The sequence below is a fragment of the Anas acuta genome, chromosome 19 (genome assembly GCF_963932015.1).
Source record: "Anas acuta chromosome 19, bAnaAcu1.1, whole genome shotgun sequence".
NCBI classification, from domain to species: domain Eukaryota; kingdom Metazoa; phylum Chordata; class Aves; order Anseriformes; family Anatidae; genus Anas; species Anas acuta.
In genome coordinates this window covers 667,280-690,677 of record NC_088997.1, presented here as the reverse complement: position 1 = coordinate 690,677, position 23,398 = coordinate 667,280, and the positions used below count along the sequence as shown (strand labels likewise).

General features: G+C 55.7%; 1 protein-coding gene across 29 annotated transcripts in view; it reads left to right on the top strand.

The window, feature by feature from the left end:
• The window catches only part of RAP1GAP2 (RAP1 GTPase activating protein 2), a 73,740-nt gene that overhangs the window by 44,260 nt on the left and 6,082 nt on the right, over positions 1-23,398 (top strand). For 9 of the 29 annotated variants that reach the window (XM_068655840.1, XM_068655844.1, XM_068655858.1 and 6 more), the window contains 20 exons: positions 3,499-3,583; positions 11,533-11,586; positions 11,781-11,825; positions 12,354-12,386; positions 12,698-12,907; positions 13,156-13,259; positions 13,804-13,882; positions 14,070-14,123; positions 15,102-15,185; positions 16,090-16,190; positions 16,781-16,910; positions 17,145-17,300; positions 18,030-18,101; positions 18,418-18,504; positions 18,773-18,907; positions 20,997-21,134; positions 21,529-21,647; positions 21,976-22,089; positions 22,533-22,650; positions 22,892-23,018. In XM_068655840.1, the coding sequence (XP_068511941.1) occupies positions 3,499-3,583; positions 11,533-11,586; positions 11,781-11,825; positions 12,354-12,386; positions 12,698-12,907; positions 13,156-13,259; positions 13,804-13,882; positions 14,070-14,123; positions 15,102-15,185; positions 16,090-16,190; positions 16,781-16,910; positions 17,145-17,300; positions 18,030-18,101; positions 18,418-18,504; positions 18,773-18,907; positions 20,997-21,134; positions 21,529-21,647; positions 21,976-22,089; positions 22,533-22,650; positions 22,892-23,018 (2,045 nt within the window). Of the gene's footprint in view, positions 1-3,498; positions 3,584-8,821; positions 9,127-11,532; positions 11,587-11,780; positions 11,826-12,353; positions 12,387-12,697; positions 12,908-13,155; positions 13,260-13,803; positions 13,883-14,069; positions 14,124-15,101; positions 15,186-16,089; positions 16,191-16,780; positions 16,911-17,144; positions 17,301-18,029; positions 18,102-18,417; positions 18,505-18,772; positions 18,908-20,996; positions 21,135-21,528; positions 21,648-21,975; positions 22,090-22,532; positions 22,651-22,891; positions 23,019-23,398 lie in introns of those variants that run through there. The other 20 variants (XM_068655842.1, XM_068655841.1, XM_068655847.1 and 17 more) reach the window with 7 other exon arrangements.

Genomic DNA, 23,398 nt, shown 5'->3' with positions numbered 1-23,398 from the left:
TGCCAAGCCCGGGCTTTCAGCTCATAATCATATTACTGTGTCCTTCCCCACCCCATCCTCACACGGTTTGCTAATTGCAGCTGCAGACTGCAGGCGGCTCAGGCAGGAGATGTTTTCTTGTGCTGGCCTGGAGCAGAACTGGGTGGCAGCGGGCCGCGCTGGGGGGCTCCTGGCCCTTCTGGGCTTGGGGGCATGCAGTGCCTGGCTGCAAGGAAGCATCCAGGGACAGGGGGACTGCCAGCATCCCCTGGCCACCCTGTGGTCTCCAGCTCTGCAGGGATCCCTGGGGGATGAGCATCCTGGGTGGCTGCAGGGCGCTGGTGTGCTGCCTGGCATCCCTTGGCAGGGTCCAGCCATGCTGCAGCTGGGGCTCTGCTGGGACCGGAGCCCTTTGCCAGCCCCCAGCCGGCTGTGATGGGGCCGCGGCGAGCCCCTGCTCGCTCTGGTGCAGTCTTCATGTGAGCTCCTGGGGGTTGCTTGGACGTGCAGGTGTGCCCTGCACAGATAACGACATGCTAATCTTCCTCATGATTCGTTTGTCATCCCCAGAGGGTAATCTCCTCGAATTACGCTGATGGCCCTTGACCCTGTAGCTGACAGCAGAGTGAGTCGTGGGACATGGTTGCAATTTAACATAATGTATTTCCAGTGCATCAGGGCTAATTACAAGCGGCTGCTGGTGAATGGGTTTGTTTTGCTCTCCCTGGAAGTGCAATAGCAGTTCCAGCAGTTTGGCCCCAGAGAAGACATCAACATGTGATAGAAGAACATGTTGTTAAGTTGTGTGAGTGATTTTATAATACTTAAAATGTGATGCTATGGCAACCTGTTACAAATCCCAGATCAAGTCAAATTATTTGTATGCATCCTCGTAACTTTAATCTTTGTGAGGGCTGATACGTTTTATGCCTTTGAGGCCACTGTACAGATTGGTGCAATCAGCCAGAGAACAGGGTTCAAAGGAAGGAGAGCAAAGACGAGTGGTTGCCTCCAGAGCAGCCTGTGCTGTAGTGCCCTAGAAAGTCAAAGAGCAAATAGTAAAAATCTGTCATCCTGTTGTTTTTTTTCAGCAGTGGAGTCATGGTGGGTTTGTGGAGACATGGAAGGAGCTCAATGGACAATACGGGTGGTCAGAGAATAAATCCTGCTGGTGTCCCTATGTAGTCCTACAGCATTTCGATTCATTTCTTGCACTGCAAATCTGGAAAATGTTATTTTCTTTTTAAAACAATCTCCATCAGCCTAGATGAGACCTGGCTGTGCAGCACAGCAGAGATGGGGATGGGCTGTGCCTTCATCTCGCAGCAGCCACCCGGGCAGGAGGGCACCTGCTGTGCTGCAGCGTGCGGGGGGCTTCGCCTCTGCGCGTCCCACCTGGGGCTGCGGGGTGAGCCCGGGCACAGCCACTGGTACTTGGTGCTCTTGGAAGAGCTCTGAGGACTGCAACCAGCAATTAATTAGACGTGTCAAAGGTTGGTCCCCCGGTCCCCAGGGCTCAGCTAGCCCTGTCCCTGTGTGCTGGTGGCCGGGCCGGGCTGCAGTACTGCCCCAGCATGGCCGAGCATCGCCCTGCCTTGCGCGGTGATGGTGCATGGCTGTGCCACCCCCTGCAGGGACGGGGCTATGGGGTTTGAAGCTGAGCCCTGAATTTCCCCTGATATCCAGCCGCCGTGTCCCTGGCTATAATTTAAGTCCATTATTTCTTGTTCCTTGGTTGTTAACTAATGGGAACTATTGATCTGTGTCCTGTTAGTGCCTTCCCTCTCTCTGTTTGCAGCCACCGTAACTCCAGCTCCTTGGCTCTCCTTTCTCCACCTGGATGCCTTGCAAGGGACAGGCCTTCACCCGCTCCCTTGCATCCTCTGCTTCTCTTTTGCATGGGGTGATTTGGAGTGGGGGCTTTTAATTTATGTTGTGATGGGGGCAAAAAGCTGTGGGCTGTGACCCAGGCGCAGGGAGGCGCGGGGCAGCTGGCGGGGCCAGGGGCTGGCAGGGCTGGGGCAAAGCCCGCTGCGGGTGGTGGCGATGCAGGGGGCTGGGAGGGGGGAGGCAGGTGGTCCTTCCTGCCGCCCCTGCATGCACAGGCTGGGTGCTGAACGCTTGTCTGTGTGCACGTTTGTGTGTGCGCGTGTGCATGTATGTGTCTTAACAGATGGAGCTAAAGTCCATCGAGACTGGGAGAAGTCTATTAGCAAAAGCAGTTGTAAATACAGGCAGAAAGAGCAAAAAGCAGCTCTCGTCAAGCTCTGTCTCAGTCTCTTTCACTAGCAGGGACACATCTGGGCAGCCACTCCGTGCTTGTGCAGTGGCAGCAGGGCTTGGCACTCGCTGTTGCCTCAGTGGTCTGGTAGAAAACCAGGTCTGCTCTGGAAGTGATTTGGTGGCACCCTGCAAACGACCTGTGAGAGTGTTCCGATTTGTTAAAAGTGCCCTTTCTGCAGCTGCTGTTCAGACCCCTCACCCCCAGCAGGATCTCCTGTGGGTGCGGGGGTGCCCTGTCCGTGCCCCGGCGGGCATGGCTGTGCCAGGAGCGCAGGGCAGGGGCTGCCCCTCCAGCTCTTCACTGGGAGTGAAGCACGGCTCCTGCAGAGCAGCCTCTGGGCAGTTTTTGTGCAAGAGGCTCTGCCGATGTACCGGTGCTGGGTGCAGGCACCCCGTTGCTTTTTTGGGGGGGCCTGGTGTGCACTGGAGCCTGGCGCCACGCAGCATCGCCCCACGCGCCGCGCTCTGCCATCCCGGGGCGGGCTGCCATGGGAACAAACCTCGTTACTGTGAGATAAACAGTTGGACATTTTGGCCCAGTTTCTGCAGGACTAACCTGGCAGGGATGAGAGGAAACTAAATTAAATCTCAGATTTTCTGACTCCCAGAGTAGCATCTGGCACTACCACTGCGTGTGACGATTTGATTGTCTGCCTGGGAAGTGATTTTTTTTTAAAAGGCACAGTGTATTTTTATCAAATAATCAGCGGAGGGCTTTGGGTCCACCTTATCAAGGCTGAAGAGAGTTTTGGGCTGCATTTCTTAGCAGGATCTTGGTACAGCTGCTTCTCCCCTGCCTTTCCCAGTGTTTCAAGTCCTTGTGAGACCCCCCCAAAGTGCAGCACCTGTGCCCTGGTGCCCCTCTGGTGTGGCAGTCCCGTCAACGGGCCCTCGCCAAGCCCCAGCCTGGTGGAACCTGGTGGGTTCCTGCCAGCACCGCGGAGCTGAGCGCCCACTCCCCCATCCGTGGGTCTGTGTGCCGAGATGTGGGGATGTGTGTGAGCAGCCCAGCCCCTGCAGGGCATGGGGCTCTGCAGAGAACTTTTGTATCACCTTTTTGTGCAGCTGTCTTTTTTTTCTTCTCTGATGTGAGATTATTTTGCAAAGAGAGCATTGGGGCCTCTTGGTTTAACAGAAATGTCCTCTGCGTTTCCTTATCTCCTGCCTCCGCTGCTCACTTTCCTCCCAAACCTTCGGGTGCAGGGAGAGCTGACCGGCTCTCATTCTGTTTTGCAGGAAGCAGGAGCTGCTGAACAGCTCGGATGTGACCCTCCCGGACCGGCCGCTGTCCCCCCCGCTCACCGCCCCCCCCACCATGAAGGTGAGTGCGCGGGCGCTGCGCGGGGGCCGCTGCCCCCTCCTGCTGGCGGTCCCGGTGCGTGGGTGCGCCGTCCAGGCGGGGTGCTGGTTTTGGAAACTGAAGCCAGCGAAGAGCAGCACTTCCAACGCAGCAACTGTACCAGTCTGGGCTGTTCTGAGCGGAGCAGAAGTAGGTGGTTTCTGGAGATCAGCCTGCAGCATGTTCAGACACCATCAGCTACAGAGGGGCGTGCGTGCCAATGGGCCTGATCCTGCGCTGCCTGTTACGTTACGCAATCCCGAGCAGTGATGCCAGGCAGGGGGCAAAGCCTGAACGCTGTTACCCCTCTGATCAGCCCCCCAAGCTCCCCTGTGCTGCTTGAGCGGCCGCTTGCCCAGGCAGACCGCGTGGCCCTACGGCAGGGCTGGCTGTGTGCCCACCACCGGCTCTGTGCCCGCAGGACCGGGTCAGTGTGGCCGCTGGCCCCTGATCTTTGGCTGCAGTGGAGCCGGTGGTTGAGGGACTCAACTCCTCTGCTGCTGTCAGAGTAACCTGAGTAATCTGTGCAATGACTGAGTTTCCAGACAAAGGAAATGGTAGCTCTTCTCCCTGGGTTGCTGCAAAGTATTCAATATGTTGCCACCCGGGAAATTACTCATTAAGCTGGAGAAGATGAGATCGATGAGAGGATTACGCGATGGCAAAGAACCTGGTTAAATGGTTGTCAAGAGCAAGGGGGCTTGGAAATAGAATATTGAGCTGGAGGAGATTATTAGCAGAGTTTCTCGAGTTTTGGTTCATTTGTACTTTTGTTGATGACCTGGGTGCACAGAGTTGGAGCGAGCTGACAAAGTTCACTGGTGACACGAGGTGTGGCACCTCCGTGCTGTTGCAGAGGAGGGGACTCACTGCTGAGAGATGGGGGGAGCGAGGCATGGGGGTGCGGCAGTGGGGCACACTGGCCTCAGGGCATTGGGCAGTGGCACAACCCTGCCCACGGTGCAGCGGAGGCACAGGGAGGCAGCGCACAACGTGCGTGCCTTGTGCCACTGCTCCTCGCACCGCCTTGCCCGGCATCGGCACGGCTGAGACCTGGCAGCTGGGTCCTGCCTGGAGCCGGGCGGGAGCAGCGCTGGGGCAGCTCTCCTCGCTCCTTCCCGAGGGCAGAGACACCTCAGGCCTCTGCAGCATTCCCTGGCTGTGAGTTTCACAGCTGAGCTGTGTGGTGCGAGAACGTTCATCCTTATGTGCACTTTGTACTTTCTGCTTAATTTCAGGCACAGGCTGCAGACAGCTTGCTGCAGACGCTGTCTTCCTGCAGTGCAATGCGTTGCTAATGCAGCTGTGTGAGCAAACTCCTCTGAAGAGCATGGAGGCTCTGCTAGCAAGAATGTGTTTTCCTGGTGTAGTTTAAATTCCCTGAATGAGGCAGGCTACAATGGCAAGAACCTCCTTTGCTGGTGCGATTCTATGGTCGGGATTGCCTCCCATCAGTCCTTGGAGGGAGGAATTTGTCTTGCACTCATAATCAGCATGGCTGTGCAGCAAAACTGCGCGCAGACCGAGCCAGCAGGGCACAGCACTGAGCGGCTGTGGGGTAAGCAATCCATCTGTTCCTGGGACTCTCCTGCTCCTCTCCCTGTTCCACCGATGTTGGTCCTGGAGTCTCGGGGGGGAAGGAGAAGGGCAGTGCATGCAGCCCCAGCTGCTGGGTCGGTGTTTGCAGTGCTGTGTTTGTCCCCTCCCGCTGGGGTGGGCAGGGGTGCAGCCCCGCGGCTGCCTCCACGTTCCCTCTGCACGGCTCTCCCCGGCTCTGTCGTGTGGCCAGGACCCTGCTTTGCTCCCTGTGGCCGTGCCAGGCATTTCCAGCAGGTTGGGACAGGCGGGGGCACGGCACCGGGCAGCCGTCCCCCAGGGTGCAGCCGGCTCACCGCCCGCGCTCCGAGCCGCGTGCCAGCAGCAGAGCGTGCATCCCATCCTCGTGCCAGCGAGGCAGAGGAACAGCCAGCAATTTCCTGGCTGGACTTCGGCTGGCGCCCAGCAAGGGGAAGCCGAAGCCCCCGCGTTGTTTACCACCCGCAGAGGACACCACGTTTCCCCGGGTGGCTCTGGGCAGTGCGGCGGTCCCGTTTTGGGGGTTTCCAGCAGCAGCGGTGCCCCGAGGGCCCCGGCTGAGGGCAGCCCCGTGTGCCTGGCCCTGCTGCGTGGCTGTGCGGGAGCTCACCCTGGGCTCGGCAGCAGCCAGTCCCACAGGGGTAAGGTATCGATCCCAGGTTTTAACTGAGGACAGTGAGTGTTGGAGCAATTAAGGGAGAAAAATTATCGTGTGGCTTCTGAGGGATGAGGGCTGCTTTCCTTCTGGAGAAGGAAAGAAAAGGCTAGGACCTTTCTTCCATAGGGGCTCTGAAGGCAGGCTTGAAGGGTCAGCGTGGATATTTGAGAATGGAAACTGCAGATGATATACTGAAGTTTTACCCAAGCTTTCTGGAATTAACTCTCTTTGTAAATCTGCCGGTGTTTATTTTTTTTTAATTCAGTAGCTTTTTAGTGGCAGCGCTTTTCCTCTTCTCTCTCCTTTTTGTGAGAGCAGAGTGGGCTCTCTAAGGGACCAAACCTGTTCGCCCCATTTCCCTATCCGCTCTCAGATATTTCACATTTACTGTGAAACGAGCCCCTGGCTCGAGCCCTGATGGTTCCCTACAGGGGATCCTCAGAGGTCAGGCAGCAAGAGGGAGCAGCTTTCTCTGTCCTGACCAACCAGCCACGTACAGACAGTGACCCCACTGCAGCCTTGCCATGTGTGGAAGGACTTCTCAGCATATTGGACCTTATCTCAAAACTGAAACCCGCCGCACAGCTGACAACCCACAGCCTGGCCTTGCTGCTCCCAGGGGCCCAACCGTGCCATGGGCAGCAGCGTGTGGCTGCTGCCGCTCCATCGCGGTCCTGCCGGGCCTCTGCCCTGCCAGGGAAGCGAGTTGTTGGTGCTGTTTGTGTTTTGCAGAAAGGTGTTAAGCGGCCTGCTAGCAGCTGCTGAAGTTCAGGTTGGGTGCTCTGACAGTAAGCGTGCAGCCCCTGCTGCCTCCTTGTGCTCGTTCTGCTGCAGTGCTCCCTCACAACTTCCTAATTTTGGAGCCACGGGGCAGATGGACCGTGAGCATCTGCACGCTGTGCAGGACCACCTGTGTCCTGAAGAGCTTCTGCCTCTGGCTCTGTCCTGATGGTGTTCTACATGGAAATGCTGAGGCAGGGGGCCTGCTGGCAGGGGCCTGCTCCTCCCGGCAGAGCTGCACTGGGGGCTACAGGGGCAGCATTTTGGCAGTGGGGGGTCCCTCCTTCCATCACACAGGACCTCACCACCCTGGCTTATGCTGGCCTTGGGGAATGAGGCTGGTGGTAGAGGACAGTCTGTGGGACCAGGCTCTGCAGGCAAGGCTGGCAGCACCTGCTTTGCTGCTTGTTCTTCGTCTTTATAATCACATAATTAAAGCAATTAAAAGGTGATTACTGACTTGTTCTGCTTTATGGCAGGTTTAAAGGATGGCAAAATCTTTTACAGGTGGCACAAAGTGTCCTTTTGGAAAAGTGAGGTGGAGCTGGGGCTCTCCTATGGGTGATCCTTTGCCAAGTGCCGGGGAGCCCCTGAGTTGCCAAACACGACTAAAAACCATATGGATCTAGCCGTGCTGCTGAGAAGCTAGGCAGCAGGAGTGAGTCGAGTCAGTATCCTTGGTGCTCATCCTGGTCTGGCACTGTTCCTCAGAGATTTGAAGGTGCTTCCCAGAGAGCTGTGTGAGTTCTGGTATCCCCGTCACAGCAAGGGATGAGGGTCATGCAGGGGGTGGGAACAGGGACAGCACAGTCCCTGGTGGCTGTGACACCCGTTCTTTGGCAGAGTCACGAGGGCGTTTGGGCCAAAGCAGTGGTGTGCTGCCTCCTCCCCGGGCCGGAAAGCCCTGCTGGTGCTGGTGCCCTGTCTGCAGCTTCTGGGTCACCAGTCTGGGGTGTCCGGAGCTGATTCTGTGAGGTTTTATGGTTGGGATTTGTTTATCTCCCTCGGCAGGGCTGTGGCTTTTTTGTGCTGGCAGATGCCAGGAGGTTCCAGCTGGGGAGGCTGAGTGTTGTGCATCAGGCATTTGCTGCTTCCCATCGGGGACAGGAGAAAAGGCACGTGAGTGGCGAGGCACCGATGGGCCTGACTTGTCCTGGGTGTCCTGAGACTTTGTGGCTCACCTTCCTTTGAGTAAGCAGAAAAGGGAGGGCTTGGGGTTTGGAAGTATTTGGAATGCGTTTGAAACCCATCTGGGCACAGGCAGAGCCCGTCCAGCTGGGTGCTGGCCACCCAGAGGCGGTGAGCGACAGCTCGCTCCTCCTGCAAAACCAGTTGTCCTGGTGGACGGTGTAAAACCGGTGGATTACTTTTTTCTGATGTTCCCTTGGCCATTTCCCCTACCACCCCTTCACTGGTGTCCCTGTTTCCCTCTTTGACCCCACACCACAGGGACTTGCCACACACGTTGCCCCCGCAGCACTGGGCCGGGGGGCAGCAGTCCCCTGCTTCGTGCCCTGCCTCACAGGCAGCGCTGTTCGACCAGGTGCCTTGCAGGATGAGGGTCCTGAGCTCTGAGCCCGTGGGAGCAGGGCTTGGGCACCCTGCTTCCAAAGGGACAGCCTGTGGCACCTTGCCAGCTTGAAAATAAATAATGGTGAGGAAGAAAAATCAAAATGTCCTCTGCTCGTCTGCACTTGCGGCAGGCTCAGGCTGCTCCGAGCTATTTCTGGCACTTGGCTGTGGTGGCTCAATGTGCGTGCAGTGCTGGCACTGATCCTGCAGCCTGGGGGCACAGCACCGGTGGCCTCACAGAGGGGTCTCACCAGGACCCTGCATCACAGTGTGGCTGTCACAGGGTGAGGGGGTCCCTGCGAGGGGCAGACCCCACGGCAGTGGTTGGGACACGGTGCCTGCCGCCTGGTAACTCCGGCTGTGCCGGGCTCTTCTTGCTCTGGTGCCCGGACAGGCCAGGTGTAGCTGTGCAGCAGGACTGGGGAGATGGGGACGTGGGCTTGGTGGGAGCAAACCCAGTGTCCCCCTTCCCATCACCTGCTGCCCTCCCCTTGGCTCCCCTACTGCATCTCCTGCGTGCCCCACGGCCCTCCCGGAGCCGCGCCAGTGTTCAAACCTTTGCCTGCTTCCTGCCCAACCTGTTTCAGGCACTTCCCCGCGGAGCCACCCTTTTAAATAACAAAGCAGCAGTCCTGCAGTGCCTCTGGCTTGGAGAAACATTAACGAGGGGAGGTGTCGGGGCTGGGGATGGTGTCCAGGCTGGCGCCCAGCCTCCCCGCTCCGCACTGGGCTCCCGTCAGGACGTGTGGCAGCAGCAGCAGCTCCCGGGGCATGAAGACGGCTGTCCTGGCTGATGTGGCAGGGGCGATGTGGGGACGATGATGGATTTCCTACGGGGCCTGCTGGTGAGTGCCGTGCCGCCCCCAGGGAGCGCAGGGAGTGCGGGGCGGGCACCTGGCTGCGAGCACCTCTGTGTGCTTGGTCCTCAGTCGCTCTTCTGGTGCAGTCTAACTTCTAACTTCTTTCTTTCAGTTTTCTTTCTGTGTGTCATTTTCTTTGTAAACCTTCAATGTGGGCATTTACTGGTTGTGCTGCTGCTTCTGCTCTGAGTTGCTCCTAATCCGCAGGCACCTGCTTGCTGCAAGGTGCCTCCGGGGTGCTGCGCGCGGTTCTGCAGACACTGCCCCAGCTAACCTGCCTTTGGGCCAGACTCAGTGCTGAAGGAGAGGAATAAATGTACTTTTCTGTGCTGGAATGCTGGGCTGTGATGCTGTGCATCCCTTCTCTGTGCTGTCAGGGTAACAAGTTTAGCTGTGAGGGAGCATGGACACGTGAGCAGGAAGGCAATAACAACCGTACCATTTTTGGCTTGAGTATTTTGTGTTCCTGAGGTCATTAGGACAAGCTACTGGACAGGTTTGCCCTGCCTAAGGTGGCAGGGGAAATGACTTTCCACACTCATGTTGCCTTTGCGTGCATTTAAAAAGCAGATGCAGTCATGGCAATCTGGAGCAGATAGGCTCAGTGACTCAACTGGAGTAAGGATAAACTCTGTGCTGGCTAAATCCACTGCAGGTGACATAACTTCCGACTGAGCGACACAAAGGTATAATTGTCTTAACTGTAATTATCAAAATATTTGTGGCCCAGTAAAGCTTAACTTCAAGTATGCATAAATTCCTAATGGGTACACACTGCTGTTTGGTTTATTAAATGTGTGTACACATTTTCTACCGGAACTCACTTCAGAAGTTGGATCAGGTTTAGCCCTGTGGTTTTGCCTGTCTGGTTCTGGCTGCTGGCAGTGGGACCTGAAAACTATTTTAATTGTTTCAAAGAGCATGTGTCCATTGTAGAGACCTGAAGTGGACCTTAAAAGGAGCTTGAAATAAGGAAAAGCCTTTTTAAAGTGCTACTAGTTTGGGCATAGAGCTCTTTTGAACCCTGGGTTCATTTTTTTCTTGCTGCAGGTGCAGGCGATAAAAAAGGGGCATAGTCTAAGGGTAGAAATATGGCCAAGGCTGCTGCTGGGGTGTGCTAGTCCCTTGCTGTGCTGCAGTGTCTTCCTTCCACCACAGCCGCTGTGAGCTGGCGCAGCCGCTGGGCTGCTCATGCAGCAAGCCTTACTTTGGCTTGTTATGTTTATCAGAAAGAAAACCAGTGTTTTTCATTTCTTCACCTCCTTCTCTGTTTTTTTTCTCTCTTTTCTGTCTTTTGAGAAATTCAGTTTAGTCTAGAGTTCAGTGTTACTTACCCCAGTGCCGTGCTCTTTGCCGTGACGCCCCTGCCCCATGTCCGGCACAGAGCGTCAGAGAACCAGCAGTGCCGCTGCTACCCGTCCTGCTCGCTGCTCTCCCTGCCCATTCCGAATTAGGCCGTAGCCCCAGCCTCTGCTCAGCAGTGTGAACCATCATCCCAGCCTCCTGCAGACGCAGCGAGGGATAGCCAGAGCAAAGGCGGCTTAAAGGAGCCTGGGGAGAGGAGGAAAGAAGCTGCTTCACCATATCTCCAGCAAAGCCACATATTGGTTTACTGGGAGTGCCCTGGTATTTACAGCTGGAGTCTGCCTAGATAATCTATTTGCATGTACCCGGGAGCAGGACAGGCCATGTGAGGGTGGGGGACCATGCAGCCGATGTCCCCAGCGGCTGTACTGCCCAGGGCACAGCCCTGCAGGTGCCGATGCATCAAGGAGCCGGTGCTGGCTGCCAAGAGTGAATTTTCCCCACGCCCTTGCCCCATTACTGCACTTGCCTGCTGTGCCCCAGCTGCCCTGGCAGCACCAGCACAGGAGCAGGGGGCTCTGGGCAGTGCAGGTAGGACGAGACAGGAGCAGCATTTCCTCAAGTCCCCCCTCTCGTCTGTGGTTGTGCACCTGCGAGCCTGCCCCAGGCTCTCAGCCCATCCAGAGGTGCCGGGGAACTGGGATGCTGGTGGGACGGGGCAGCCCCTGGCAGCAGCAGGGCTGGTGACAGGCTGCAGGAGCGGGACATGCTGCCCAGCCGCGGGGTCAGGACAGCCGAGCCGCTCTGCTCCATGTCTCCAGCCTGTGTTGGCACTGTGGGGCGCTGGAAATGGGGGACTGAGCGGCCTGAGAAAAAAACTGGGAACAAAAGGGACTCAGAAAGGTTGTCCAAACTACGGTGCCAGCGCTGATGTGATTAGAAAAAGAAATAACTAAAAAGCATTTATCAAACTTTACACAAGGCAGGCTGGGAAGTTGTCCGGGGTGAGTGTTATTTGCAGGTTGAACTGCACTTTGCAGGGCAGGCTCTGAGGCACGCCGAGGCACCGGGCACTGCCGGGGCTGCCAGTGGGAGGAGCGCCCGGCCATGGCCTGGGCTGGGGCTGCCTGACCTCGTGCCCACTTCAGTTGGACAGGAGATTTCTCTCTTTTCTTTTTCAGTCTGCAGAATTCTTCGAAATGCTGGAGAAAATGCAGGTGAGCAGCGGTGTGTCGGTGAGGCCTGTTTCCCAGGTTTGCCCTCCCCATGCCCGTCCCCATTTTGCGGTGCGCCAGCTCCCCGCAGACAGCTTTGCTCCTGCCGCTGCCGCAGGGTGACTGTCCTGAAACGTCCTGCCCTGCCCTGCCGGCACCCCCTGTGCTGCTGGAAACAGCTTTGTTATTCCGTCTGTTGGTTTTGTTCCAAACAGGCACCAAAACTTGAAGAACAGAGAACTGGAAGCCAAAAGCATAAGGTTTGTTGATTTATTTTTTTTCTAGCATGGATCTTTTCAAGCACCCCTCCTTATCTCTACAAATCTGGGCTTTAATGTTTGTAGCCAAAGACAGTCACTGTAAGGACTAAAAAGGATTTCAGTGTTATCTAAAAGCAAGGCGCTGATTGAATTGCAAAGATAAGAGAGTGGTACTTGTAAATCTCTAATCCAGCTTTGTGTCCAAACCTGTGTATTTCAGCAGAGAGTGATTTAAAATGGCTGGGTTTTGTATGAGGCATGGGGAAGCTTGTACCACTAGCTGGGCGGGGGAGCAGGGAGCAGCAGGACAGGATGCTGGGGGCTCACAGGCCAGATCCAGGCCGTGCTGGGGGCTCAGCCGCCTCGCCCGACCTCGCCACTCAGTGCCTGGGTCAGGTTTGGGGTGCGGGTCGGCAGGACCAGCTCGCTGGGCAGCACTCCCCGATTGTGCTGGGGAAGGCTGTGGTTTTAGGGGATGGCTAGCAGGGAGCAAACACTCATAGGCGGTCTTGTGATTCCTTTTTCCAGGAAGACTACATCCCGTACCCCAGCATCGATGAGGTGGGTGCTCTGCAACACGCTCGGGCAATGCCTTTCCCAAAGTGCCGACAGAAGGGGAGCGTGCAGAGATCCTGTTCCCAGCAGGAGCTGTGCAAACCCCATCTCCTCTCCCCTTGCTCCACCTCTGTGGCTGAGCCCTTCCCAGGCAGCACAGGAGCCCTCTTCAAGGGGAGGGAAGAGGCACTGGAGAGGGGCAGGATCTGCCCTGCGGCGCGGGGCTAGGGGCTGTTGCGGGAGAGGCAGCTGGGGAGGGGGCAATGAGGCCCCACGGCTGGACCCCAGCGCTGCCCAGCTTCCCTGTTCCTCCCCAGATCCTTGATAAGGGCAGCCCCTACCCACTGATCATCCTGCCCCAGTTCGGGGGATACTGGATTGAAGACCCGGAAAACCTTGGCACGCCCACGTCGTCTGACAGCAGCATCTGCGAGGAGGAGGAGGAAAACCTCAGCCCCAGCACCTATGGGTACAAGCTGGAGTGCAAAGGAGAGGCCAGAGCCTACAGGAAACATTTTCTGGGGAAGGTAGGTGCTAGAGGCAGCAAGGAGGCAGCTGAAAAATGCTCCTACCCTGCCCAGGAGAAAAAAAAAAAGTCCTAAAATTGTGAGCAAAATAGGCAAATTTTACAATTTGCCCTCTTGCAAGGAGAAGGGATGGCTGGTGTGCAGCAACGGCCACGGTGCCCAGCCACCTGCAGGAGCCAGGGGGGGCGCAGGGCAGTCTCCTGCTGTGCACAAGCTGAGCCACCTTAACCTGCTTTCTCTATTTGTAGGACCATTTAAATTTTTACTGTACGGCCAGCAGCCTGGGAAATCTGATTCTTTCTATTAAGTGTGAGGAGGCAGATGGCACCGAATACTTAAGGATTATACTCAGGTATGGAGAAAAGAAGCACAGTGCTTAGCCAAGTGTTTTCTCTCTGGAAGGCTCTTGCTTTGTTTCCGCTCTAAATGCTGCGGGTGTGCCGGCAGCACACACGTGTCGCCCGCATGGAAGGGCTCGGGTTGGGTGGGAAGCCAGAGGCATTGTCCTGTAGTGACTGCCTGACTTCTGATAATGAACACAAGGCTTTGATTTGCTGCTGAAACTGAGTGTGGAACTCTCCATGACACTGGGTAATATCTGTCATATCTGTCACTGTCCTTCCTGTAATCTGACAGGGCCCAGGGTGGCTGAACTGTTGTCTCATTTCTCCTCCGAACTATGAATATTTTAAGATCTGCAGAGATTAAAAGAAAAAATGAGCCTTTGCTTGCTAACCCAGCCCAGCAAGTCCAGCAGAACATCTCCCAGGGCCTGGCAGAGCCTCCTGCGGCAAGCACGCCACAGAGCCAGCCATGGCTGGCACGCAAGGAAGCTCCGGTGCATCTGGTATCGCCGGATCCTCCCGAACATCTGTTCATTTCTTTTTCTTTGCCAGATCCAAAGTGAAGACATTGCATGAAAGGATCCCTCTGGCTGGATTTAGCAAGCTGCCTAGCATCCCACAGATAGCAAAGGTAACCGGCACGGGGTGCCTGCTGTGCGGGCATGCAGCGCGTGGCAAAGCCTGTGCCATGCTGGGTCTGTGGGGCAGCCGTTCCTTCAGATTCCCCAGGCCGGGCTGCCCGTGGCTGCCTGCTGGTGGCTCCAGGCAGGGTCCCAGTGCTCCTGCGGGGGCTGATGACACTTTTCCCTTGCTCCCAGGCCTTCTGCGATGATGCCTCCGGACTGAAGTTTAACCCAGTTCTGTATCCCAAGGTGAGGATCTTACCCCATGTTGGTTGCACGTTCAGCCAAGGACAGGTAGGGTTAATTCTCTCTTTCTCCCATGACCCAGAAGCTCTGATACAGAGCGTAGGCACTTGTACTGCATCTTCCTAGCTCTGTCCCTTTGCGAAAGTTCCCCTCAGTGGTTTGTATAGATGCAGGGTGTAAGATACTGATTTTATCTGGGCTCAGCAGTACAGGATCTGGGATAGGACCTGCGTGCACCCACCATGGTCTCATCTGGGAGCTGTCCTCCCAGGCATCACAGCACCTGCCCCGGGCCATGGAGAAGGAGGGAAAGGCTGTGAGGTGTGAAACGGCCTTGGTTTGATGCCTTAAGGTTGACTTGAAACCCAGTGAAAAGTGTTGAGCTTGTGCTTGAGAAGCTGTGTGGGAAGGGGAGCCGCGATGGACGGTTGGCTGTGTGGCGGGACGCGGTGTTTCACCAGCAGTCCCTGAGGGGCACAGCAGGCTGCCCTCACTGCCCTCGCTGCCCTCGCTGCTGACAGAGCCGGGACTTGCTCGTCCCCCCACTCCGGGATCGCTTGGCCTAGAGCTCTTGTGCTGCCACAGAAACCCATTATGAGGAAGTTACACAGCAAATCCGTCATTTTCAACTACCTTTTATGTGGCAGACTTCTCATGTGGCAGGCCCAGCAGTGTGTTACGAGGCAGTTTCACCGCCCTTTGATGTAGCCGAGATCAAGGCAATCCATTCATCCATTTTCATTACTCGTGCTGCTACCAAACCACCACCTGGAAGTCTGAGAGCAGCCGCTGCCCACGTCAGGCTGACAGACGCCTCAGACGTGTGCCCACATAGAGAGAGCTGGTTTGGCAGAGCGGGGCCGCTGCCCGCCATGGCCACGGCAGGGCCGGCACTTGTGGTGGCAGGCAGGAGGCTGTGGGGCCCCTACGGTGGTTGTGGGTTTGGACAGCCGAATGAAATTGTGGTTTGTTTCCCTCCAGGCGTCCCAGATGATAGTGTCTTACGATGAACACGAAGTCAATAACACCTTTAAGTTTGGTGTGATCTACCAGAAGTTCAGGCAGGTGAGTAATCCCCGCATCGTGCTCACAGAGTGAGTCCTGCGGCACCAGGGCTTGTTTGTCAGGAGACGTGTGGGACCCTGAGCCTGAAATTTGGCCCTGTAGTTAATTTTGGGACAATGTTTAAGGACACCGTGTCACTGGTGTCCTTACGAATAATGCACTTCTTACTACTTGGATGTTTACCTGACTCAAAATATGATGTGGCTGAAGAAAAATCAGTATGAAAATCAGCCTGCAAGCAGCTGTAGGGAAAAATGGATGTGAAAATGCATTTTAGCAGCCGTGGTGTTTTAATCAGATGTATGTTTAGACAGTGAGACCGTTACATTTGTCTTGGAAGGCTGTAGGCTATGCAGACATGCGTTTGCTGAAAATGCTTTCATTAGCCTAGGAACACTGGATGCGAAGCACGGAGACAGCCGAGTCTTATAATTTACCAAAGATTATTCTGACAGGCACCCTAATTATCCTTACATATTGCATTTTATTTTGGATTGAGTAACTCATGGAAGACCGTAATTACGGTCTTGTTGTTTTGAAATATACCACACAGAGGATGATTAAGACTTAGATTTTTCCAATGAAATATTAATCTGTGTTCCAGCATTACCCCTGCTTTATCCTCACATCTTTCTCTTGGTCAGAAGTTGTTCTCAGCAGCTTTACTGCTGGAATTTCTTGGTGGCTGAAAGGGCTCTGAACCTGCCCACGCTGGCAGCTGGGAGGCACGTTCGGTGGTGCAGAGCGGGTGCTGGCAGCATTGGGGTGTCTCTGGCCCCCGGAGCCCCCTCAGTGTGGCCGCAGCCCAGCCCTGTCCTGCCTCGCTGGGAGGTGCGGGCAGCCGGGAGCGGCGCAGCCCTGTTGCGTTGGCTGCCCTCCTGAGATGGGCCTGTGTGTCCTGTAGACCCAGGAGGAAGAGTTGTTTGGCAATAATGAGGAGAGCGCTGCCTTCAAGAACTTCTTGAATTTGTTGGGAGACACCATAACGCTGCAGGACTTCAAAGGGTAAGTAAAAAAAATGATTTTATATATAAATTCAACAAGACACCATATAGTATGTAAAGTACCTCTCATGCGAGAACAGAAGTCATCTTATTCATGAGCAGTACAAAGCAGAAGCAAATATAGCCTTGGCTTGTTTTTCAAACTTGAGGGAGTTTTCCAGAAAAATTGGAACTGCCAAGAGAAAAGATCTTCCTTTCCTGCTGTTTGGAGACGATATCTGGTGACACTCAGCTGTAAATGAGAGACATGGAAGCACACACTGTGCTGAGCGCTGTGCCGCGGGGTCAGGGGCAGCAGAGCCAGGCTGGGAGCAGCCGCGCAGTGCTTGGCCCCGTGGCCGCTGTGGATGCTCACGGCTGCTGCCAGTGCTGAGCCCGTCGCTGTTGCCACATTGCCTGCCCTGAGCTGGTACCGGGATGCTCAGTTGCGATATATGACGCATGATTTGTTCTCTCCCATTTGCTAGCTACTAGATAAAGATAAATGAGCTGGTTTGTTCTATCACCTTGTCCCTGACAACCGCCTGTAGGCTTTGGTAAGCTTTCAATTAATATTTCTTCATTTCTCCCTGAATTTCTCTTTGGTTCTAGTTTTCGAGGAGGCCTGGATGTCAGCCACGGGCAGACGGGGGCCGAGTCTGTGTACACCGTGTTCAGGGACAGGGAGATCATGTTTCACGTCTCTACAAAGCTGCCTTTTACTGAAGGAGATACGCAGCAGGTAAGAGATGTACAGACACCTTCCAGCAGCCATGTGTCGCTGCTACAGCCGTGTGGGAGCTGTGACCTACCCAGCGCCACAGCCACAGAAGTCTGTGCACCAGAGCACCCTGACCCCTGTGTGCTGGGGAAGGCTGCTGCCGCCTGTGCTCCTGGTCTGCAGGAGCCTGCACACACAGCACTGATGTGGCAGAGCTGCCTGCTTTTACCAACCACGTTTTCCCTTTCCGCTCAGCTGCAGAGGAAGAGACACATTGGCAATGACATTGTGGCAATTATCTTTCAAGAAGAGAACACGCCGTTCGTCCCAGACATGATTGCCTCCAATTTCTTGCATGCCTACATTGTTGTACAGGTGGAAAACCCCGAGACAGATAACACATCCTACAAGGTAGGGGGAATCTCAACTTGCACGTGTTGATGTTTGCTTTGGCCCCAGGCATGAGATGGTGCCCGTGGAGCTCTGCTCACTCTCATGGATGTCTTTGTTTCCTCTTCAGGCAGTTCACGCCCAGCTCACGTGTATGTGCATTGTTTGTATGTAACTGTGCAGTAGGACAGACTTAAATTCCAAATTTCGCATTCACTTATGTGTACTCAGTGATATATACATAACCGGAGTATGTATATATTGAATGTACATATGTATACACATAAATATTTATGTATGTACTATTACGTAGTGTGTGTACATACACAGGTGCATGTATAAAATACATGCACATGTTGTAGCATGCTCATTTATTAAGAATTTTGGACTTTTTAATAAGGATTTTTTGACTAAATACTTGAATAAACCTCAGGACAGCTCATGCCCTCCTAAACACAGCACTCAAGCGTGGGTAGCATAAACCCTGCTCTCCCTCTGCTTTCCATCAGGAGGTCAGTAGAACATCACATTTCAAGCTGAAAGCACACCGCTTAGAGCCATGAATGAAAACAAAGTTCATAGGAAGTAAATGTAAAGAGCACTGCAGCCAGTCCTGCCCTGGCAGCTCTGGGTGCCGCAGTCGGCAGGCGGGGGCACCTCTGCCAGGCTGGGAGCATCGCCTGGGGTGCAGGGGCCGTGCTGGGGGCTGCCCTCGTGCCCCTACCTCACCAGCTCCTCCTGGCCCTGCAGGTCTCCGTCACGGCCCGCGAGGACGTCCCCTCCTTTGGCCCGCCGCTGCCGAGCCCGCCGGTGTTTCAGAAGGTGAGAAATGAGTCTGAAAGCGTGTACCAAGTCAGGAGGAATATACGTGTGTGTGTCCAGGATGCTTCAGAGCATGCCCTGTTGGGGGGAAATGTGATTTGTGGGGTTTACACACATTATTGGTAGCGAGGACTGCGAGTCTGTGGCAGGGCAGGAGGCCGCGCATGGTGTGTCGTCGTGCAGCATCACCCCTGCAGGGTGGCAGCTGCGGCTCCCCGGGGCACTGCTCCTTGTTGGGTCTGTAGGGTTACGCTCCCAGAATTGCCAGGAGCAGTATGATGGCTGCTATTCAGCCTTGCCTCTCTTGCTCCCCCAGAGCCCTGAGTTCAGGGAGTTCCTGCTGACCAAGCTCATCAATGCTGAGAATGCCTGCTGCAAGTCAGACAAGTTTGCAAAGCTGGAGGTAACGCTCACTGCCTTCCGCCTCGCGCCACCCCAAACTGCCCTATAGCACCCTGCAACACCCCGTACCACCCCGAACCACCCCCTACCACCCTGCGGTGCCCTGTGCGAAGGCTGGGAGGTGTGCAGCGGGGTGCGGAGGGCTCTCTCCATTTCACCCAAACTGCTCTTCCTGGCACTGAGCCAGGCCAGCACTCGCCAGCAGCGCGAGCAGGCGGGCATCTTCGCGCCCGAGGCCGGCCCCGGCTGAGCCGCCTGTCACTCCCCAGGACCGAACGCGTGCCGCCTTGCTGGACAACCTGCACGACGAGCTCCACGGGCACACCCAGACCATGCTGGGGCTGGGGCCCGAGGAGGACAAACTGGAGAACGGAGGGCATGGAGGCTTTCTGGAATCGTTCAAGGTAAGCCCCAGTCCCTTGCCAAGAGCAAGGTTAAAGCGTGCCTGGGGTGGGCAAAACATCTGCGGGGCCGAGCACCGGGCGCGCTGCGCTGCAGGAGGGCGGCTGGCGGGGGGCGGCTGGTGTCAGCCACAACAGGAGCCGCAGTGAGAGGTGCTGGGTGCCGAGGGAGGGAAGGTGCTGCCATGCCAGGGTGAAGGTGTGGGGTGGGTGTAAGTGGCATCAGCAGTGCCAGGAAGAGACCTTCCTGCCTGCGTGTCATGGGCAGCCAGGGTGGCTGGCAGCAGAGCGACCTGCTGCTTTCACCTGCGGACACTGACAAATTTTGTATGAGTTGCTGATCCTAATAAATCCGGTCTGATGGACGCTTGCTTGCAGTTTGTTACTCGAGGGGCAGGAGGGGCTGAGCGTGGGGCTGCTGGGGACACCGCGGTCCCTGTGCAAGCTGGGCTCTGCAGGGTGCAGCAGAGTTCGGTACCTGTGGGGTTTTACAACTGGCTGGAGCCGGCAGCAAAGCCACCTGTGCACCATGGGATGTGGTGCTGGGCGCCTTCAGAAATACTCCCCTTGCTGGCTAGTTCCCTCTGACATCTCTTTACCATGAGCTGTCATTGAATGGGTTGGGGAAGAACGTAGCCATGGCATGGTAGATAGCACAGCAGAAATTCAGAAATAATAGCTGCAAAGGAAAAGTTTACTGTAATTGGCACACTGGTATCATAGTCCAGTTTGGGCTCCAGTTACTATGGTGACTACAGTAATTAAAATAAGTGTATAGATTTTTTTTAACTTGCGCATTTCACTGTTGCTTTTCATAGTGTGTGCCAGACTTTCAAAAGATCTCGTGGTCTTATTTGTAAGTGCTTGGGACAACAACTGAGGGAAGGCTTTAAAAATAGCTCAGGTCCTGTTTAAGCATCCAGAATGAGTGTTCAGATTTACAAAAGGTCTCTGCCTCCAGTATGCGCAGCTCTGGTTACCACAGTTTTGAGTCAAAACACATTAAAGTTGTCCTCATTTCCTACTTGTGCAGTTCATGCTCACAGAGCCGTGCCTGTGGTCCTTTTTCTGGCGGACTTGGAACACTCTTCACATCCCTTTGTGTTCACACCAAGCACAGCACCGCTCCGGTCTCTGTCAGTGGACTGGAGCCAGCACCTTGTCTGGAGAGAGCAGGGGCACCAGACCTTATCCTGGGATCTTCTTCCTGATAACCAGTCTACACCAAAATCAGCACAGATGTCTCAGGCCAGCTGGGAGAAGGCTGTGGTTTGCTGAACAGCATGGTGCCGAAGGCTGCATGGCAATCATCATGCAGCCAGCCTCCCAGCCTCGAGAGCGGGCTAAAAAGCATGCCTAGAGAAAGCATGTCTGGAGATGCAGGGAGCAAGGAGTGCAGGCAGGGCACTGCAGGGTCTGGAGGGATAAAGGCTGAGGAACAGCCACAGGCTGCAGCTGCTGGTAGCTGCCACAGGAACACGGCTCAGCTCTCCTCCATGGCCACTGCAGAGACGAGCGGGCCAAATGAGCAGCAGAAGCACTTTGGGCAGGATGTGTTTATCAAGCATAAGCATGGTGAAGACCAGAAACACTTGTGCTGATGAGGATGTGAAGCTTCCAGCGCTGTGATGTTTGGGGGCTGGTAGATGGACCTGTCAGCAGTGCAGGCAGCGGGGAGGGCTGGGGGCTCCTTGCAGACCTTTCCACTCCAAATCCAGGGAGAGGTGCCGGGGTGTGCACCCGAATGCAGCTGTACAGCTGGGCTGCAGCTGCTGTTCCTTGGGGCATTTTGGAAGGTTGTGCACACGCAGGGCAGGAGCCAGGGCGTCGGGGCTTGTCCCGGCCCTGCTGCTGCTCTCAGCCCTGGCACCCCGTGACTGCAGGATGAACCCCACCGCGGTGCCCGCGCAGCTCCTGCTGCTGCCAGGGCAGCTGCTGCGGGCACGTGGCAGCGCTGCGGGCGGTGCTGGTGCTGCGGGGCGAAGCAGGAGGCAGGCTGCATGCCAGCAGGGCCTGGGGCTGGGGCAGCTTTGGGCTGCAGCAGGCCCCCAGGTGGTGGTGACCCGCTGTCCCCTGTCCCTCGCGGCCACAGAGAGCCATCCGAGTGCGCAGCCACTCCATGGAGACGATGGTGGGCAGCCAGAAGAAGCACCACGGCGGTGGCATCCCAGGCAGCCTGAGTGGGGGCATTGCGCACAACAGCGGCGAGGTGACCAAGACCACCTTCTCGGTGAGCACGGCCGCCTGGCCACACGTCCTGCTGTCCCTCTGTCTGTCTGTCCCTCCCTCCCCATCCCAGCGGGGCGCTGCACCCTGCTGGAGCCGCGTGGCAGTCGCCTGAGCAGGCAGAGAACAAAGGGACAAGGAGAGGATCCGGGCACAGCACGCTTTTGTGTGTGTTGTTCGAATCAGGTTTGTTTTGTGGAGGAACCAGAAGATTGGCTTCCTGTCATTTTTTTAGCCCAAAAGTACATAGAAGATGTAAAAGGAATTCTGGTATTACACATTTTCTAGATGTGCAGGCTGAGAATTGTGAGCAGCATAATTCCTAGTAGCATGTTTGGTCTCTGGAGTTCCCAGGATGGAGCTCTGCTCTCTGAACGTGGGCTGTTTCCTTCTTGCAGCCCCCTGTTCCAGCAGCCACGGCCAAGAACCAGTCAAGGAGTCCCATCAAGCGCCGGTCAGGGCTGTTCCCCCGCCTGCACACGGGGTCTGAGAGCCAGTCGGAGAGCAGGACAAGGTGGTAAGTCTGACATTGCCCTGGTTGCTGGGTCAGAAACGCCCAGTACGTGTTAAACATTGCAGGAGCTGTTGGCTGGTGCTGGAGGCCTTGCAGTGTGTCTGGGGTGTTGAAACCCCCCTTTTCCACACTAGGCAGCCACAAGGGCTTCTTCTGCCATGTTCAAGGCTATGGTGTCTTGGATGCCTTCTCTCTGTTTTATATCAAAGCGGTGGTATCCAAAGAGCATCTGTTACTCTTACAGTTTAGCACTTGGTGCTAGGAATATAATTTGACCATCCATTTTAAGTCTCTTGTGTAACTCACGCAGTCTGCTTTTTTGTGCCCTCAGCGACAGTGTTTCTGGAACCCAGAAGACACCAGATATGGGACATTCATCACAAGAGATGAAATCTGAAACCTCATCCAACCCCAGCTCCCCTGAAATATGCCCCAACAAAGACAGGTGAGTAGAACAGAACTCAGTCCTCCTCTGAGCTCAAATTCTTGCGAGCCCCTGTGTAGCTAACAGCCATCAGGGACTGTTGAACAAAATCTTCACGTCTTAGTATAAATAAGTTTGATATTAAGGGATAAAAAAAAGATTCTGGTGATTCATGCGCACAGCTCCTTTATGGTCTGAAAATAGCCATCTTTAAAAAAGAACAGTAGCAAGGAATGGTATTCGACAGGAGTTGTCCAAAACCAGGCACGGGAGCAGGCACATGGTGTAGAGCTAGCCAGGCCCTCGTGTTTCTGCTTGTGCCACTGGCAAGCTGCTCTGTCCCGCTGTCCAGGGGGTTTGCTCCTAGCAGTGCCCCGAGCAGCAGGTCCCTGTGGTGCCCACAAGGCGCTCAGCTCTGCCTGTGGCAGCCGTGTCATTTTTTTCCGTATCACTTTGTCTCCTAGGCCATTCATCAAGCTGAAGGAGAACGGGAGGTCAAACATCTCACGCTCCTCCTCAAGCACCAGCAGCTTCAGCAGCACGGCGGGAGAGAGTGAGACGCTGGAGGAATACGACAGCGTGGTAGGCACCAGCCCCTGCTCCTGCTCCTGGGCTCACACAGCCAGAGCTCTGTGGGTTCCTCAGCAGCCCTGGGTCCCTGGGTGCTGCCTGGCAGGGCAGGAGGCTGGCAGGGGGTCTGCTCCGGAACACAAGCCTTCCTGGGGGCTCTCTGATGAGCACGGCTGTAACAAGATGTGAGCAGAGCCCCGGGACATAAGCTTGCTGCAGGAGATGGAGCTGTGCCTTGCTCTCTCCCATGCAGGGAAGCCAGCCATCCACGGCGTCGCCCTTCAAGCAGGACGTGTTTGTCTACAGCGCATCGCCTGGCAGTGAGAGCCCGAGCATGGGGGCCGCGGCCACCCCGGTCATCATGAGCAGGAGCCCCACAGGTGGGTGTGGGGGCATCCCCTGGGGGGGCAGCTCTGGAATCGCAGCAGCTGCCAGGCAGGGGCAGCAGGAGCGGCTGTGGGGGCATGCCCGGGGCATGGCTGTGGCACTGGTGCTGTGCTTCCACGGGGAGTTTGCTTCCCTGCTAAGTCAGAGGTGGCTTCTGCAGTGGCTCTGTTTACTCCACTCCCTCCTGACAGGCATTTGCAGTAGTCTTGGAAACTCTCTGTCTCCAAGGAATGAGCCGTGACTCACAAATTATTTAATAAACGAACAGCATTCCTTGGGCCTGGCTCTATTGCCCCTGCTGCTAACTTAACTCTGTACTAATTCTGTCCATTTTAGTCAGACAATTAGCAAAGTGAGGCACAAGTCGGCATTA